This window comes from Haliaeetus albicilla, chromosome 12, assembly GCF_947461875.1.
Source record: "Haliaeetus albicilla chromosome 12, bHalAlb1.1, whole genome shotgun sequence".
NCBI lineage: Eukaryota > Metazoa > Chordata > Aves > Accipitriformes > Accipitridae > Haliaeetus > Haliaeetus albicilla.
In genome coordinates, this window is record NC_091494.1 from 24,668,187 (window position 1) to 24,688,451 (window position 20,265).

Genomic DNA, 20,265 nt, shown 5'->3' on the forward strand with positions numbered 1-20,265 from the left:
TTACTCATGCTGCACTATGAAAAGAGGACATCATTAAAAGAGGCATAAAAATCAAACTCCAACTGAACAGCAAATTCCCATAAATACCTTCCCTCCTACTCTGGACAGCTAAATGCATTGCTACAGTCTCTCTGTTCCCAAATACTTATAGAGCAAGTGAGCATATCCACAGAACAGTTTTCAGGGCTAGATTCACTCTGTGCCCTCTGATACAGGATGCTCAGACTTGGACACAGGTCATGAGGAGTTTGAGTAAGGAAAGGTGTTGTGGCCTTCTGGCAAACAGAAGAATTTCCAGGCAGCCAACAGCTGCCAGAGAGAGCATATCGCTTGTGGCAGTGTGTGCCCTGGGCTGCAGGGGTACAAGTAGCATTACAGCCCAGCACTTGATCCAGCTTCTGTAGAGCTGGTACAGTTCCACTGTGCAGAACGCTGGGAGGCTCCAGTGCTGCACAGTGTAACTGCACTGATCATATTTAAAATGTGGTTGACTGGACACTGGACTTTTTGGGCAAATATTGAGTTCTAACACTGGTAGTAACAAATATACTGTCAAAATTGGAAAAGCCTTTACAAGTGTTGGTGTAACTGTCAAGAAACACAAATGTTTTGATGTATGATGGAGTAAAGTGATCTATGAATGTGGAGGACTGGTTTTGGAACCTGGTTCAGAGGTGTGTCGATCTCTGCCTGCCACCTGAGCTACTATGCAAGTACTGAGAGAAAACCCACAAGCAACTTGCCTACTCTAGGAAGCTGGGGACTTCGACAAGTGGTTGAATAGAGATGCTGGTGTCAAACAAAGAAGTGTTTTTTTCCTTCCACCAGGCATTGCCAGTGATACCATCAGAAAAATGCATATGCAAAATTCATGTAGTTTAACCATAATCCACTGAACTGACTATATAGCCATTGTAAATTGGAAATCCACCCACATGCAAAGATCAAAGGATTGTTCAGCACTGTAAAAAAGAGGGGTTTAATGAACAGTTACAAAAAGCAAACCTAATGAGAGCCCTTGTAACTCCCAGTTCAAACACTGCTTGAGAAGGCAAAAGGAATACAAAAATGCCTCCATTGACATTCTTTGGCAGTAACATGCAAGCCAGTGGGGATATCCAGAAGGAAATAAACTCACAAATTGTCAAGGCAGCAGCTGCATTCATCAGCTTAAAGAAGATTTACTCACTGAAAAACTCCAACCTTAAGACCAAGCTATGATTTTTCAACTGGAATGCTATTTCCACCTTAGGATACTGATACGAAAGCTTGAAATCTACCAAAGGTGCTGACAGATGTCTAATTGCTTTGAAAGCAAATGCCTCAGGAGAATATTAGGTATTAAAATAGAATGAATTTACAGTAAGTGCTGAGATCAGTCAGGGACTTCAACTCCTGATCGGCAAAAGATATCCAGAGAAAGACAGAGGAATAAGAATGAATGAAGCCAGGGCAGGGCTGCTGTTGGGCAGCTGGAGGAATGCATAAGACAGACCAGTCCAAAGAATCCCTGTGTTGAGGCTTAATGGCGACAGAAAAAGGTACAGGTTTACCACTACAGAGGACAGGCTGTGATCTGTTCAGGACTGAATGGGATAATGAAGCATCGCTTACGGCTTAGCTGAGGGCTGCCGACTAGGCAGGGATGCATTCAGACCACACGTCACCTTTAAAAATGTCACTTTTCTAGCCTCTGAGAGATAGATGTTTGTCTTTTTTGTAAGAGACTTGTTTTTTCTAGCAGAAAGGTCATAGCATCCCTTCAGCCAATCCTGAACGTACTCCAATATTAGAAGGCTGATCTGTTGGAGGGAGATATAGTTCAAGATGACTGTTATAACTAAGCTGAAGGGAAGATTTTTTTTTTCTTTATTAATCAGACTGCAGTCATCTGATGTTTAAAAATACTGGTTTGTCCCCAATTTGCTGAAAGTTGCTGAAGCCAAGGATAACACTATGGCTAAAGCTCCAATATTCAGAGATAGAGTTGTGCTTTACTGACTTTAGAGTTCAAGTATTTCAAGGCGCTAGGATAGGGTAGAGTGTTTTTCCCCCAGGGGTCTTATTTCTTGCCTCTATGAAAGTCAGAAAGAAAGCAAGACAAATTCCTATTAATAACATTCTAACATGGCATCAGAGATGAATGACAAATGTCCTGTGATTGCTCCATTCCTGAGACCTTAATAGTATACATGTGTGTGCTCTGAAAGTCAGTGCTCCGCACACCCTAACATCAGGCTTTTTATGAGTATCACTAATTTAAACTCTATAGTTATAGCTGAAAAGCAGCGTGCAATATGCTTTCATAAACACTAGGTCAACTTTGACCATGGCATGCTAAAGAAAGAAATCTCTGTCTTTTCACTGATAAGATCTAATTAGCCCAAAGCAAAATGTAAGCTGTTTTTCAAGCTTCCTTGTTCTTTTCTTTTCTTTCTTTTTTTTTCTTTTTTTTCTTCTTTTTGAACCCCAGATCTGTAAAGAGAACATATCTGGTCTTGCTTACAACCATCTTTCATTTGGAAACTTTTGTGAAATGACTGATTTGTTTAATTTAGTCAAGAAAAAATGCATATCCTTCAGTATGGGAAGAAACAATAAATTATAGCAGAAAATGCTCATGGCTGATGTGACAGTATCTTAGAAGGAAAAGAGAGAAGCAATCTTTGCAAACTGCCTACAGCTGTGCTTTCAAACTGCATGACCCTAAGGAACAAGACCTGACCAGTACATCCAGCATGTCTCACTGCATAATTAAGCTTGGCTTTGCTATTCTGAAAAGTTCCATTGTGTACAGAGAGTTCAGAGATTAAGAGCTGAATACATGAATATTCTGGATAGTGACAGTGCCCCTAAGTACTTGTACAATGCAGCCCAGGTGCATGCTAATGAGGAAATGTCATTTAATTCATTATACCAATCAGGCAGGATTTACTTCTCACAAGCTTTCAAACTGGATTTCAAGAACAGGATCAAGCACAGATGTGAAAAGGTATGGTATTGCCTATAGAGTACCATATTCTAGCATGCCACCTATAGCGCGTGTGCAATGTTTTGACCTGTGGCAGGTACCACATGGAAATATTTCCTAGCTTATTCCACCTGAAAAACTGCAAGGAAATGATGCTGAAAAACACCTTACGTAAAAGGCATATTCAAGCTAATTTTAAGTAAATTAGATAGTAATGGACAACTATGTAACCATGGGATCACATAACTCACCTCAGGCTGACTGCTTGAGAATTTACACTGCTTCTACAGCAGTGTGTGCTACTTATGCTGAGCAATGTTTTTATGGGCTACGTGAGCTATAGTCCTCCACTGACTCCTGTTGCAGATGTTAGCCTGAAAGAATATCTTGGGAATGGAAGCTCCACTGAACACATATTTTAGTTCTTCATCAGTTAATGATCAATGCTACCTAAATGCAATTTATTTAAAAAAGTAATTAAACTAAGGACTCCATTAGGATTACTTAACTTCAGCAAGAGGCTGCTCATCTCTGTCATCTCAGTCCTGCCTGAGCATTCTCTAGGCAAGGAGCTACTCAGCTTTGAAATGTATGATGCTGAACTAACACTGAATTTCACCTCTTTGCACAGTCAAACAAGGGATCACCAGCAGGCTGATACTAATTGCTCTTTAAAGATGTTCTGGAAGATTGTCACCTTAATGCCTCGGTAGTCATCATAAATCTCAAAAGGCTATTGAAAAGACTGCAAAATTATAGCAGTCCCTGCTAGTGATACATATTGCGTGCTGTAAGGATTCGAGGGGCAAAACTCTCTTCAGATGAGTAGTACAAACTTTAAATGGTGAATTACCTACTGTTCATATTTTTAAAAACATGATCCTAGACACTGTAACATCTCAGAGTAACTCAGAGAAAAAGAATGTCGATATTTGAACAGGCTTGTCTTTCATGCTTTCTTCTTTTTCACATTAAAAAAAGAGTAAAAAAGTCACGATGGAATTCTATTTCCAATCCACTGATCTTGGTGGGAGGCTTTAATTCTCCTTCAAAAAAAATGCACTTAATGAACTAGGCTTTTAAATAAAAAGTATCAAAAAGGAAAAGTTATTCTTCCAATTAATAGGATCACTGGAGGCTGCATTGGAACATGAGACAATAACACTGTGACAGAACGTGCTCCACTTCAAACAAAACTCTGATGAATATGGTCTTTTTGTAGTACATTCTCCTTCACTAAGGAACCATCAAAATAATTTGTACTATGGATGTTCCCAGAAACTCCAGCAGAGATGAGCTGTGCAAATAAGGAGCAGTCATTGCCTCAAAGGCATGAGAAGGACTTAGTTTCTGTAGCTTACAGTCCCCAGGGAAATGACATAGCCAGCCAGCATTGTAGTCGGCATCTTTTCACTTTCCATGCCTAGGTTTCTAACTACAGCTGCATCGACTGGGGCTGGCAGTTAGCACAAGTCTAGATAAAGGCTCAACCTTGTTTTAGTGCCATTATACAATATTTACACCTCTGACCTAAAGATGTTTCACAGATGGGGGGGGACAGAGAATCCAAGAGCAAAAGGGGTGGGATTCATCTTACTAAACTAGCTCTGTTTATGTTCTCTTTGCAGTTAGCAGAGAGACATCACGGCTTCAGAGGGCAATTCAGCCTTTACTAAGAAAAGAAGATAAAACTACTACCTGGAGCTGCCTGTCTTGCAATGACTAAACAGAGCCTAACAACTAGCTCAAACACAGCACCTAACTGTCAGATGGCTAGGACTCAGTGATGTGAATTCAATTAAGTGATGGACCCATGATCATACAGAAGTCTGTAGTTAATAATACGAGCTGAACTCATATGAACTTTCCTTTCTTTCCTAAACTGCGTATTTCCAGTGGAGGTATGAAAACTATATTTCTAAGTTTGTCCACAACAGAGCGATCAGTTCTACTTGATGGTACAAGGCAGTAGAAGGACCTTGGGCTGGGCTTTAAGCAGCCAAGGTGAGAGATTTGTGAAATGGCAGCAAGAACACAGAGATGTCTCCCCTCATGTCTCCTTGTGGAATAAAATCATAAAGGGAACAGAGAAAACTCCAGCACACCCTGCACTGACAGTGAAGATGACAAAAAAAAAAAATAACCAATAGCCTTGGAGCTCTGTCATATGTAAACTGCAAGCCATGTGCCAGAATTCTTCATTTTATGCTGAAATCTTTAGCTACTGAAGTCACTGGGAGTTGGCCATTGATTTTGGTGCATCAGTGATTTGGCCCATAGTACTATAAACAAAATTGATTTCACTGCAGCAGAAGAGAGGCGTGTTTTCTCCTTTTTACAACAAACACTAGCTTTCTCTCACACAGAGATCTATTCTATTCCATGCATTTTCTCAATGAAGGTTAAACTAAAAGTGATGGTTTTAACTCATCACAACTCAGAAGGGTACCATTCTACTTCAGAAATGCAGAGCAATGGCTTTCCATCTTCCTTTCTAAAGGGCTGCATGAAATTTTTACTAGGGTACTGGCAACAACTTTCCCAAATTGAGGAGTGTCCGTGGCTGATATAACCAATTTTGGGCCATTTGTTCTCATCCTCTGCAGCGTGGGGTATTTTGAGATAAGCTGTTGGCAAGAAAGGCTGTGGTTTGCACATCAGTGATCACGCGCCAGAGGAACAAACCGTGGGGAACCACAACTAGCAGTACAACTTAGAGCAGTCCATAGGGGCAGTAGTTAGGTTTAGGATACTGTGATACTCTGGCTCCTGGTTCATGCCTAGGACCAAAGAAGCAGAGTGTTTGAATACACTCTGTTGGGTCTTCTACTGTCACATCCAGCTGTATCACTTTCTGGAGAACAACTGATTTGCAACAGTGAGGCCTGTAGACAATCTTCTAACATCAGTTCCTAGGTATGGTGCTGAATGCACACGAGCAGTCATAAATCCTGAAGCTGTTTGCTGAGCCAAAGTGAATAAGCAGCACAAAAGGGTCTGTCAGTTGCGATGTGCGACTGAAGTTTTAAGCCACCATTCCTCCCACGGAGTTTTCTCTCAATTCAACAAGAAAAGTTATTTTCTCCAAGGTAAGAAGATTAACTTGGTTATGATCTTTATGAAGAATTAACAAGTTGTCCATAGTTTATCATAAACAGATGGCAGGTCAAGCCATGAATTTGTAATGAATGTTAGAACAAAGGACAGTTTTCTTCTATATTTATAACAGCTTTGAATACACCTCTCAAACCACAGCTGTCCTTGATTTACTCTTCTTATCATGTAATATGAATTAATCAATAAAAGTGAGGCATATAGAGGATTTTGTTGATGTTCACAAACATTTGGAACTCAGAAAACATGCCTTCCTGGCACTGGAAGATTGTAGAGTATTTTTTTGAAAAAAACCCAAACCCAAAGCAAACCCCAACATGTTTTTTGGTATCCTGCAAGGCTAGGGGTTTTATCTCTTAGAGAATACAACCTACTATAATCCTGCCAAAACAATTAATTTGCAATTACAAACTCCTTGTTACCACCCATTGTGATGAATGACTGCTGATCTTTGGTATGAAACACCTCAATGTCTGGCACAAACCCGGTATTTTTGTTATAGGAAATTAGATTTTTTTCCTCCCTATTGTTAATATTCTCCTGGGATGAGAACCCATAGCCAGCATTTCATAGGCTGAGCAACATACTGTAAAGAAATTGGCAACTCTTGATGTTCAGGGAGGGCAGGTGGCTATAGGTAATTTTTCAGATGTGCTTTATCACTACTGACACTATTTGGCAACAAGAATATTGTTTAACATCACACTTTGCCAAGCTGATCCTTACTAGTGCTTTCCAGTTTCTGGAGTGTACAATCTTTCTGAATTCATGAAAGTTGTACCAGGTGGTTATATGAGATGTAAAGTGGTAGAAAAAGATTTCTCCTCTACTTTCTCTCCTAGTTGAAACCCAGCTTGACATATCATATATTTCTGTTTTCACCTGAGAGCATGAATCTGTGATGGTTCCTACAGAAGACCCAAAGATCTTGTACTGTCTGTCAGGTCAGATGCTGATCTGCATGGCATTGGCATAAGCCTGCATTAACTTAACTGGTCAATTAATCTGGATTTACACTAATGTAAGAAAGACTGATATCTAACACACCGTGCTGAGTAAGATCCTTGGCTTGTGGCCAATGGGGAAGAATGAAGGACAGTTACCCTGGATTTACATTGGGTTATCCGAGATTAATATAGGCCTTAGTATTTACAGAGCACCTACTGTAACTGTGAAAAAAAATATGGCAAAGCCAATATATTACAAGGCTTCTATGTATCTTTCTTCTTCTAAAAATCTTTTCATTGGGCTATGTAATATAATAGGTTAACAAGCTAAACTGTTGCCTGAGGGACAGAAGTTGCATGTTTAAACTTATACCCACAAAGCTGAAAATGCACCCTTGTGAATTTCAGCACTAATGATGGAGCTAGTGTATCTTGCTTGTAATTCTACCTTCCTTGATATAATGCCAGTTAAAAGGAGAATAGTCAAAAAAATGAAACTGGGAACCATGAACCATTCTGTGCTATTGGCTCAAAATACAGTACTTCAGTCACAGGACAGAAATAGACTATGTTGAGGCACATAAAATAGTGAAACGATTAAGTAAAACTGCAAATGGAGAAAAAGCCATAAAAATCTTGCAGAGAATTGCTCCTGCTATATAAGCTTGCCTCTTCAGTTATACCCTAGAAGAGTCCAAAAGCCAACTGGAGAAAAGGAACTCAAAAAATACAGCCTTGGCCTGTACCTATGCACCTGAATGCATTCCCTGCTACATATTACTAGAGTAGAAGGGGAGAGAGCTTAGGACATGGCGGGAGCCTTGGGTAGCTAAAAAGTAGTCCCTAGTGCTGTTCACCTTCAAGCACAACTGATCGTTGTCACCACCATAGCTAGCCAATACATTAAGCCTGTATCTCCCTGCAGCAGGCCAGCAGCGCGCCCCCACATCATTTGGGACATATGTTTTCGACCACATGAGTCAAGGTAGACTTCTACACAGAGTCCTGCAGCTGCTCCCTTCAAGTGCAGCCTAGAGCACGTGAACAGTACAGACTCAGGCTGTGTGTCCTGCTAAGCTGTCCAGAGAGACACATACATAAAGACACATTCTGTTCACTAGCTGCCCGCATTCTTCACAGGAATGTAATCCTTGACATAAAGTTTGTCAGCAAAATACAATTCATCATGAAGGAATGAACTACTGTCTTGCTGAAGCATCAAGAGGCGTATTTTCAGCAGCCTAGGAGTCTGAGGCAAGTGCTGGGAAACTGAACAACTTATATTTGTTCTTTTGACTAGCACAACTACAACAAAAATGTAAAAATGCTTTGAGTGCTAGAACATTTAACAGCTCAGATTTCAAACAAGGAGGAACTATTTCCAAGTAGAAAGAGTGTATGAGATATTTGTTTCCTTAACTGAATGCAAACTGGATGTGGAATTTCCTTTTGGAAGAAACAATTGAATAGGAGATGGCTTGGATTCCCATTTGTATATTGCATCATATATTAAAAAGGATGTTATAATGAATTGCAATTCTGAAGAATCCAGGCGACAATAAAAAAATTATTTCAGGATAATACCTTCAGTGGGTCTCTTACTGTGCTATCTATCTTTCAACTAGGTTCAAAGACTTTTGGGCCAGTAACAGTTTAGTTATGTAACTCATAATGCTGCATTGGTGTTAAATGCTAAAAATTATTACATCCCTTTAAGATAAGGGGTTTAAAAGAGAAGCTGCAGTAGTGCAGAGAAGTCGCAAGTTTAATAGCAGTGGTAATGCAGGTTACACATGGTTCCTAGTAACAGAACAATACTCTGTCTTTAGAATTATGGTACACAGTCTGTTAATCTCAAGCACTGGACTAACAAAGGTAACCTCAAAGACATTTAAAATAACTTTACAGACCTGGCCCTATGTGTTTGCAAAGTGAACTAGATAGTTCCTCATGCAACACTTGAAGTATGCTGCACGTACATTGGGAATACACAAATTTCACAGCCAAGACTGCTTGCTGAATCTGCTCAATTAGCTCCAAATGCTTTCCACAGCTATAATACGCAGTAAGGACCATCTGCAAATAAACCTGACAGAAAATGGAATAAAATTCCTCTTCTTCAGAGCATGGACAGTCAATGGCTGCAGAGCCATTACTAAGGCCAGTGGACGAGGTATTGGCTGGTAGGTGCAGGTTGAAGATCAGCATGGCCATGCCTCCAGCCCTCACCTCTTCTACACAGAAGTGGATCCAGGGTCTGAGAACATAAAACCACAACCTGCCTGGCATAGATTTGGAGATTTTACTGCTGCCCACCCCACTCTTGCACCTTCTGAATGCAACAGGATCCAAGATCTGATATAGGATAACCATAGTCATTGCTGTCAGACACAAGGTAAGTTATTTATATAGGGCTGGGAGCTCCTTAGGGAAGTGATCTGTCTTCTCATGCAGAGTCCATGTATTCATGTATAAAAATAACAGTCTGTCATTACCACCCAAATGGCCTGTTCTATTTACAAGTTGTATCTGGACTTGACTTTTTAATGAGGTTTTGCCTCTTTCTTACATGGCTTCCTGGTATCTTCAAATGATCTTGGTTTGGGAAATTCAGGATTGGAGGCCAAGTCACCACGCAAGCTGTTTGCACATAAAGCATCAAAGCCCCTTATTTTAATCTGTGATAATTACTACTGTTAGTTAAATCTTGCTTCCCTGATGACTCTTAACAATAAATAACAAATGCACAAGGCATTAATTGCAAAAATTTGTTGCTTGTTCTGAGATCAATTTGTAGTCATAGAAAAAGTTTCCATCTTAGTCAGCACAAAGCTCTCTCACAGCGATTTTTACAGCACCGGGAACAAATGTTTTACAATGGAATTTTGCCCTGGAAGTATGAATTTTAAAGAGTTCACTATAATCTAACTGCCACAGACTCTGTGTTTCTCCTTAAAGGAGGAACTGTTTTAAGCTGGAGAACACCAAAGAGGAGTTGTTGATAGCTGTAAAAGCTCTCCTCCTAAGTCTAAGCTCTGCAATAAAGCTTCTGGATCCTCATGATGAAAATACTTTGCTCAGGATTTGCGAAGAATTGAATTCCACACCAAACATTTCAGCTATCTGGGTTTCTGGGACAATACATTTTCTTCAAAGAACTGTATCTACCATATTCTTTTCTAGCAATCCAGTGGTGTCTTCTGTTTACCCCTCTACTCAGAGAATAAGAATCTAATTGTGCGACCTAAGTGTCCAGTCAGAATTAACCAATATGTCTAGAATTTTAAATGCTGATTATAAACCAAACCTAAGTCCAAGAACATCCTGCTGGACTCACACAGGGTGAAATCCCTGGGAAGCAGAGAGTTGGCACAAGCTCTCTGCAGACAGAAGCAGGCCACATATGCAGCACATAAGCTTTTGTGCCCTTCTGCACAGGGAGGACCCTGACCCTGAGTTAAGAATTGCAAATAACAAGTGATTTTGCACTGATCCTGCCCTGCTCGCATGCAGACAGTAAATCCATCAACAACACTATTTACTGTGACCAATGTACGATTGCAGCCTTTCTAGCAGTGAGCCAATATCTTTATCAGATTGGAACCATTCATACAATACTGAATTTCAATCCATATAATGTGATTACACAATTATTTCATATTCCTCCCTATAAAGAGAATCCGGGTCAATTTGCATGCCAACATGTTTTAAAATTCCACAAATAAATAAATAATGTTATTTCACCTGTTAACACACAGGAACTGTTTGTTTTGGCCAGCTTGCAAGGACTCTGTGTGCCAGGTTATGAATAAAATAAAGTTCAATACTCTAAACATTCTGTGATACAAATTCCTGGCTCAGCACAAATACAGACTTTTTGTATGTGGCAGGTTCTTAATGCATTCTCCAGCACTGACACCATTAAATTCATGTATCTATGAGAGAGTATATCTATAAATATTTGTAATTCCTAATCACAATGTAAAAAAAAAAGTGATTGCAGATAAGCCAATTTGCCCATCATGGCCCTCTATTTCACAGGATTTTGCTTGTTGGAGTTTGGGTTTTTGGAAAGCAAAATGCAACTACTGTATCCCAGTGGTTTCTGCACATGCCGTACATTCCAGAACACAAAGTAGACTTTCTGTTTAAAGAACAGTACAGTTACAAAGATAAGATAAAACCAAACTGGAATATAATATTCCTGGGAAATTTTAGTTCTTTATGCAAACATGAAGTCAGTAATGCAAAGGATGCTTTATGAATAACACTGGCAAAGGCTGAGTTTCTCACACTGCCAGGCCTCCTTCCCAAGCAAAACTACCTATTCTTTAAGATCAGAATGTAAATACAGAGCAGACTCTGCTCTGGTTTAATCCACTGCATTCAGGAATTAATTCCACTGATGTCACTGGAGAAACTAAGTTCAGACAGGCCTAAGTGAAGGTAAAATCCAGCCCTGAGGAAGGGACTGATGGTTTTGGCTCTGCTTTTAAATTCATGGCTTTCTTTCATTTCAGGTGGTTGGAATAAGTCTAGGACTGGACTATGATGTGTAGGTCCCAGACTAGCATGAAATTCAGCTGCACAGCTCTAGTCTTGCATCTGTGGTAATAAGATAGTGTACTGTCTGACTCTGCATGCAGGACCTGCATGAGGCAGAGGAATAGAATTCAGCTGTGAGTGCTCAGTTAACCTCTGTTTCTGTGTGAGTCTGCTAGGGCTTCCTCCCAGTAGTATTCAGTTTAACAACAGTTCTGCCAAACATTCAGATTTATCACCTGTGGGATAAGAAGACTAAGGTCCAGCTCTCTTCTCAGCTCCATACTGATGCTTTGAGGGAGACAAAACTCTCACCACAGCCCCCTTGTGAGATTTCCCTTTTTCTCAGTGACTAGCTTCCTAACCCAAAGTGCAAATTTTTAACACATATTTACACTCAAGGAAAACAACTTTCTGCTATTTTCTTTTTAGCTTGCCCAGGCTGGGCATGGGACACATCCTTAGTTCCCTGCACTCCTGGAAGATACTGCTAATGAACTCTTTTCTGTAGAATTCAGTCTGCTAGCCAGAACTGTTCAGAATTTGCTTTTTGAAATAGGGAAAGCAGTTTCAACATTGTTTATAAAGTAGCTTTTTGACAACAAGAGTCCACCTGTGGTGGGAATCTTGTGTAGGTTTTGCCTTTGGATGGTTAAGCTGTCAATTAATACTCATTTCTATCCTGTTTGGAATACACTTCTCTAAAACTTGCTGGGTCATATCCACAAGCCTGTGTTGCAATGTTTGGGATATAAATGGCATAAGGGGAAAGTTTAAATCCCAGCAAAACCTCCAATAAAAACCAGTTAAACTGTTCCTTTCCAAATATTTAAAGTGCAAATTAATGGAGACAGCACACAGAAGCATAGCACTCTGAACACCTTTGCACTCAGAAAGAAAATACCATGTAGTGTTCACTGTTACCTTAGACCAATCGCCTGTTTTCCATTCGTAACAGCCTGTGTGATCCTCACACTCTTCCTCATCTCTTGGCCTGGTGGCTGCATCACATTTTCCTTGAGAATTTGTGCATGTCACTGTTCTTTTCTGAATCCCCTTGCCACAGTCTGCTGAGCACTGCAAAAAAACAGGTATTTGTTTTCTGTTACATGATGCCTAGAAATGATAACTTTTATCTTAGTAACATAGCTAAAAGGAAAAGCTGGTTTTATGAACACAGAGGAAAACAGATAACCCGTAAGATTTTTCTCCCAATAATCTAAGTCCATCTCAAACATAAAAGAGTAATTTGAAAAGCATGATATCTGGTTGTGAAGTATTTTACTTACAAAAAATGGTAATTCTGAAAATCAACTTTCTTTGAAAAATATCAGCTGGCATTTTGCTAGAATTGGTGTTACAGATGAAAAAACCACTAAATCTTGTGTTTAAGAGCTCATCATTCATACTGAAAAGAGACACACTGAGATTTACAACACAGAACTGCCACATCCCTTGATGTATCATGGCAGTAAAACGATGGTGATAAATGCATTTTTAAATCACCCTAGCATGAGACCACTGTTACAAACACATTTCTGCAGTAAAGTTTGTACATACCATGGCAAAGTCACAGTTCTTATACATGTTCTCATGTGAAACACATACATGACCTTCACTCTTTGATTTGCCATCTGCTCATCCCTACGTTAGTTCTGAAGAACTTCAATGTACAAAGGGGATAGCTCAGGAGAGGCACTACTCAGTGAGCCACAGTGTTGTGATCAGCTTCCAACCATGGCCAGCAAGCTAGCCACAGACATCAGCAGGGATGAAAGACAGACTTCTCAACACCAAAGGCATCAGCAGGGACTGTTTGAAGTCCTCTGAGAAAGCACCAGGCTACCAAAGCTGCTAGAATCAGTTGCTGAACGAAGACTTGATTCAAACATTTGGGCACTCTAACAAACATTCATGCAAGTGAGCACAAATTACCCACAAATGTTTTTGTGCCTGGGCACTATGAAGGTAGCTTCTAAAGAGCAGGGATATCTGGTTACCCATTTGTTATTTCTGCCAATGGTTGGCTGGAAATTCTGTTTTACTGAAGAATTTGTCTTGATCTCATTGACTGTACTAGGTGGGAAAAGGACACTGGCATGAACTGAAACAGAATTTGGTTTAAATAACCAGTTCGGTAATAGAGTAACAGATCTGCTGATGCTGTCACAGCCACCTAAGTGCATGCCACTACACAACAGCATAGCTAGTCTCTCTGCTCTTCATTTTCATGCCACTGCAGTGGTTAAGAGTGAGAAATTTTCTTGAAGAGCCACTGGGGACAGGTGGGTGGAAAAATGATATATGTACCAACTGAGATAAAAACTAACCTCCTCTAGCATGTCAAGTTCTCCCCTTCAGGGGATCAGCATGGAAAAGACAGTTGATTTGACACTGAATAAATAGTGAAGATATGAGATATTCTGTGAGGTCTTTTGAACATATTCCAAGAAGCTTCTCCATCCAGGGGGTCTATGCTGGAAACAAGTGTCAGCTTGATATAAATTACATCAAATGGACAAATCTCAGCATGCCTGTCTAACCATCTTAAAAACACAATCCAGGCAGTGCTGACCTGCTGGCCTTGTTAAGGACATGAATGACAAGCGTTTATGAGCTGGCAAGCAAACAGACATGCCTTTAAATACTTCAGAGCACTACAAAGTGACTTCTTGAAAATCTGGGAAACCTTCCACTTAATTTACTATGTGCTGCTCATGGCATGACCTCCTTACGGATGTAACATCTTTGTAACAAGCACAATTGTATAGTTCTGCTAGATAGGGGGATTAATTCTTCCAGGCTTTGCAGAATTCCAGAAACTGCTTTGCTGGACTCCTCAGAGCGCAAGACTTGCCAGAGATCCCAGGCTGGAGCTCCCTAAATGGTACCTTAAAGCCATGAATTTGCCCCAAGTTGTATAGACTTTCCCAAATTATATATAATTTTCCTCAGTCCTCAGGGTGGACTCCTCAGGGTTGCACTCGTTCATCTCAAACTACAAAGCACAATATATAAAATCTTTCAAATGGTCCAATTTACTCAAAGTAAATCAAACTGAAGTGGGAGTATTTTTCACAGTGGGAGAAATCTCTAGGTGGGTTTTACAAGCAAGTCTGGGAAAAACACCAACTGTTTGTTCTTCCCACTAGCTTTTAAGTCATTCACAGATTAATACTGCATATACTTTCCTAGACAAAACAGCATTTGCAAAAGGTTTCCAGCGGATCTTTGGTGGTCACATATAAATCACCCTCTTCAAGAGTTTTTTTCTTTCCTCAAGTCCTCTGTTTTCATGAAGAATTTCTTAAAATACAGATTTTACAGAAATTCCACAACAGAGCAGTCTACAAATTAATATGCACAGTCCCTGAGTGTCCAGCTGAGGTCATAAGGTCTTATTTTATTAACAAATTACTTAGACAAATCAAGAGAGGTTTTGTAAAGGAGCTGCACAACTTTGCATTTAAGACACAGCTCCTTTATTTGAAGGAAATCCATATTTTTTCCTACTCTAGTTCCCTAATAGTATAAACATTCACCTTTTTCTGACAGTCTCTATTTTTGTCATTAAAAATGGGTTGAGCAGTACTTTGTCCAAAACAATCTCAAGTGTTTGGCAATAAAAGGGGGACGTAATTTTTTCCACAATGAAGATTGCATTGGAATTTGCTTTGAAAACACACATTTTTGACTGGGGACCAGACATCAATGTGCTCAACTGTTTTTTGTTGTATAACCAAAAAGTTCAAAAACATACGTGAGAAAATTGATTTATAAAATGATACCACTACTGTGATATTTAGTCCACAACATCAGATTAAAATTTTAAGGATTAAAGTGATTACCACTAAAGAAAGTCCTAGTTATGAGAAGTGTTCAAACTGGCAGAGCATCAAATGTGTCCCGGAGTCAACTGTGCTACATAATAGCAGAAATGTGCCAGAACAAGAATGAATTTAAAATCATGAGTGGGCAATTACAGACACGACAAAAGGTAAATAAATTTAACAAAGGAAAAGTAAACCAGTTATTGAAAAAATGATCTAAAAATATTATGTATTTGCAAATGAGTTACGTGGTCACAAATACGGAAGATTTCCACTCTGGAAAAAGTCTTCTGTAACTTGACTTACTCCATTTCATAAAAAGGAGAGAGAACCTAGGACTGTTAACAAAAGGCCCAAGTAAAAACTCCGCAAATAAAACAGGTAGGAACTGCATCATAAGAATAGTCTCAGCTATAAACAGTTCAGCTGGTTCAGCTGTAAGAAATAAAGAGGGCATAATCTGAAACGGTTACTTCTATAACACACAAATAAGACAACTTACTAAAACTTTGGTGTGTTTCTCCACATTTGAATGAAAGAACTCAGAAAGAAAACAGATCTCATGCATTAGTGAACAGATACAGTGTCCTAATGAAAGCAAACACTGCTCTCACTTAACTGTCATCTCACTTGCCAAAGATTTCCTGTTCAAAAGGTAGACAATGGAATCACATTGTGTTTGTTAAGAGACACTGTTCCTCAGTGCAAGATCCCTTGTATCCTGAGCTTCTGCAACTTTTAAGCACATTTCTAACAATAATATTTTGCAAAAGCTCTTTGACAATGTTTTAAACAGGAACTCACTGTTTCAAAATAGAGATGAATAACAAGGAAAGATCCTTTTCACAGAAATTACTGTTGCTGGACAGTCCCGTAACACAGCCAGTCTGGAATGAGACTGGTAGAGCTGTAAGCACTACATCAAGAGTGAAAGGATCTTCTCATCATTCAGATGAACCTAACAGATATCATGTCAAAACCAACATGGACATGCTATTAGGACTGTTACTCACAAGGTACAGACAAAGTTGCTCTGTATTAGCTGAGTCCTGGTCGTGAACTGTAGGCATACTCCCAGTTCACTCTTGCTAAACAAAACACAGGCTAACTGTCTAGACCACACATTATTTATATCTGAAATGCATTTATAATATCTGAGAATAATTTCTTAACTCTGCAACCATGTGAAGAGGTACCTTTTATAGAAAGTATAACCAGCTTTTCCATGTTCTTGGAATTACAGGAAAGAAAGGTGGATAAGGGCCAAAGATTGTACATTCTCTGTAACATGCAGATGCTTGATAAATCTGGTATTTGTTTCATACTGCATTTAAATGGAGGCAGAAGCCCTGGTGGGCCTCAGGTCAGTGAAATGTTTTTCCTTGCTGGTCAGAGTTTTCAGATGGAAAGATATAGTTAATATAGCACGGTATCTAAAACCTACCTTAATAACTCATCTGGTATGGAATACAAACCTCAGTTCCAAACTGATCATCTCAACAAAAGACAGTCCTACCCAGTGTCCCAACACCATGAGGCACTAGGTATGCTGACCATGAGAACATGCTTAATTTTAAGCACTTAGCTGGATTAAGGGCCAGTGTATCCAGAGCTGCACACAGTCTGGCTTCTTTCTTGAATCAAATTCCTACCTTTGACCACTCTGATGCTTCCCAGATAGAAAGGCAGTCCCGTCCTTCACAGCTTTGTACTGTTGTTGGTTTATTGCCAAGGCAGTAGAGGTCTCTCGTGTTAACGTAGGTGCCATTTTGCAACTGATAAACACAAGTCACTTCCCGGTGCTGGACACCTTTCTCACAAGTAGCAGAGCAGGGACTCCAATGGCCAGTCACCCACCTGGGAAGGAGACAGAGAAAGAATGTTAAAAAACTGCTGGGATAAAACATTATGCTTCACTTAAAAACAGTGAGAAATGTGCAACTCTTCCTAGATTTGTGGGTTTTTCAGTGGTGCTGTATTACCATCACACTGAGATCAGGTGCCTTTGGAAGCTGAAATGTGTAAAGCAGAAAAGGGTAGGTATACAAGTGAATATCCGCTTCTGTTTCCACACTAGACAGAAACACAAACTCTGTATAGCTCCCTTTAACCCTCAGTCTCTACAGTGTGGCTCCATTTTTTGCCCAGGTAAAGACAGACTTGTCTGGAGACCATCCTATCCCACAAATATTGTTGCCTTTGAGAGGTACTTGGGAAAACCACTGCTATGTCTGCATGCACATCTTCACTGTGCAGTGGAGCTGTGCAGAGAACCTATACTTACTGTGTACAAACTGGGATGGTGCTATGGCCAGATGCCTAGCCCAACACAGCTTTCCTGCATCCAGCACCGGGGTCAGATTCTCTAGCCCTACATTATATGACCTCAAAGCATACAAATCCTCTAGATCCCAGACTATTCGAATGCAAAGATATCTCCTGCCTCACTTTTAGTTCACCCTCTCAAAGCTGCTGGTGAGATTTCACTTTTCGTAGTTGGGCTTTCCAGGATGTTTAATTGGAATCTCATCTGTTTGAAGTTCATGGCAGTAGGGACCTCAAAAATGGAGAATAACTGGCCATGTTCATTCTTAGAAAATCTGAATTGCATTTAACTGCCAAGGCTCAAGAAGTACTTACAAAGACAAGATTTTCCCTATAGAAAGGATCCTACAATATTGTTTCAAAGCTCCTGTAGCTCACAAGGATGTGCCATAACCCAGTCTGGATGGGGGCAGGGGCATTTCCCTATACCCATCGTTTCTGTGAGCCTTTGGGATTCATTTACTTTGTAAGCACATTTCAGTTGCCATTTCCTTCCCCTTTGATCAAAGTGTGCTGGAAACAAATATATGGCCTTTTTTTTGTTGTTTGCTTTGTTATGTCTTTAAAGGCTATTTGGCAAACACCCAGCACAACACTGTGAGGTGTTCAGGTTCCTCCAAAGTAAGGAACGCATTGCTGCTGTGAGCAGTCTCCAGCTGTGGGCATGCAAGGGAAATGAGGCGTCCTCACCCCTCTGTCTTCCAGCTCAGTGTAAGGCCAACTGAAAGGCTCCCACTGACTCCAGCAAGTGCTGGAAGGACCACTGTGCTTAGAGCCAGGCTACAAGGCAGTGAATAAAATATCTAAGAAGAATGTCAATTAGGAGGTATGTAGGGAGAGACAATTTTTTCCTAAAGACAAGCAGCATCGATCTTTACGTTTCCTGCAATCTGTCAATGAGGAACATGCTCTCTGTAATTACAGGCATTCCTATATGAAGTGAAAGACTGGAACAATAGCTGTGTAGGTGCTGTGCACCGGAAGGCTATCGTGCCTTTCTCACCAGGTAATTGACCTTCTAGCCTGTTATTTAGGACTGTCATGTAGATTAGTATCCTTATACCATGAATCTTTTACTTGTCACCAAATCCTGGGCTATCTATTATGATAAGTGGCTCAAATAAGACTTCTCAAAAACAAGTCTGCTCAGAAAAACTATTTCATTTTGCTGAAGGCTCCAATAGTCAGCGTAAAGCACCATACTTGACAACTTATTAACCACGTTTCTTTTCAAGTTGCCGTGTAAGTTCTCCTAAATGAATCAAACAACTGTTTCCCATGTTCCCATTCCTGAACGGGGAAAAAATCGGTTCAGCACAATTTGTAGAAACATCTTCACTTAGTGCAATTGTCATGAATCCATTTGTCAAATGCTATGACTGATGATCTGGTGTGAGCACTGATGACTGCATTGACAGTGAAGACAGAAGCCATTTGGTTTGAGCAGGACAGGACTGGGCAGGCTGGCCACCTGTCTTTTGTGGAACAGGGCCCCACTCAAATGTTTCTGTGTATTAAAGCAGTTGACACATCTGCGAATTTCCGTTGGCTAAAACAGCTGGCAAGACACCAAACATGTTTCTCTAGACAGTAGTTCTGGTGCATCTCTATGGCTGAGTGCTTGGTATTTTGCTTATGGAATGGGAAAATGCCAGCTGGGTAATCGAATACTAGGGCTGAAAGACTGACAAAAATAGCCTTGAAGTGCAGAAATCAGTGTTCCTGAAAATTAATAGCCAGGCTCCCTTGCTATCAGCTGGGTTCTGTCCTGTCAGAGCAAATGTGGAGGGAGTTATCTATCTGGGTGAAGGAACTGCTCAACAAGGGCATGGAGGGGGAAAGAGTGACTTTGCTTTATGAGATGAATGTGACTCATGGTGCCAGCAACAGTTTCTGTACAGGCTCCACTGAACCAATATTCACTTCAGCACTGTGCTCTCACTGTGATCTACAGCTACTGGCAAAAGAAGAAGGGAAAGGGACTGAAAGCAAAGGAGAAAGATAAAAATACATTCTTGGCAGAGGCTGTCTTGTGAGCTTGCATTTAGGATGGGCAGCATGCAGCGTGCCAACTATTTCCAAGATGCCTTAAGAAGTAAAGTTATAACTTTCCTTTCAGGAAGAAAAATTCCTTTCCTTATTTTTTTTTTTTTTTGTTGTTGCTCTTGTGGAGGGGAGAAATTACCTTGTTTCTGTCTTGTTCAGTGGTCGCTAGTTAGTGCCGCTCTAGCACAGATACAACAGAGTATAACTGGAAAACTGGCACAGAAAAAACAAATATTATCATCATTATGAGAAGAATGATTGCACAGGGCATGAGCCAAAACCCAGGGAATCAATACAAAGCTGCGCCTGTGGTGAAAATGCAATCTCCAGCTTTTTTGTCAGAGTAACATCTGTATGGCAAGCTCCAGCTACCGATCCACTATATCCCTGATCCCTGATCCGAGGCCAATGGTTACAAATAAGGTGGGGCTATGCTGTAAGGGATCTCTGAAACCTCACAGCCCACGCCATCCTACTTGTGACAACTGCT

At 40.2% G+C, this 20,265-nt stretch overlaps 1 protein-coding gene across 2 annotated transcripts in view; it reads right to left on the reverse strand.

Annotated features, from left to right (window-relative positions):
* Nucleotides 1-20,265, reverse strand: part of ADAMTS17 (ADAM metallopeptidase with thrombospondin type 1 motif 17) — a 198,389-nt gene that overhangs the window by 11,156 nt on the left and 166,968 nt on the right. For both annotated transcript variants that reach the window (XM_069798522.1, XM_069798521.1), the window contains exons 20-21: nucleotides 17,057-17,261; nucleotides 12,499-12,651 (exon numbers count right to left, since the gene is read on the reverse strand). In XM_069798522.1, coding sequence (XP_069654623.1) covers nucleotides 12,499-12,651; nucleotides 17,057-17,261 — 358 coding nt within the window. The remainder of the gene's footprint in view (nucleotides 1-12,498; nucleotides 12,652-17,056; nucleotides 17,262-20,265) is intronic.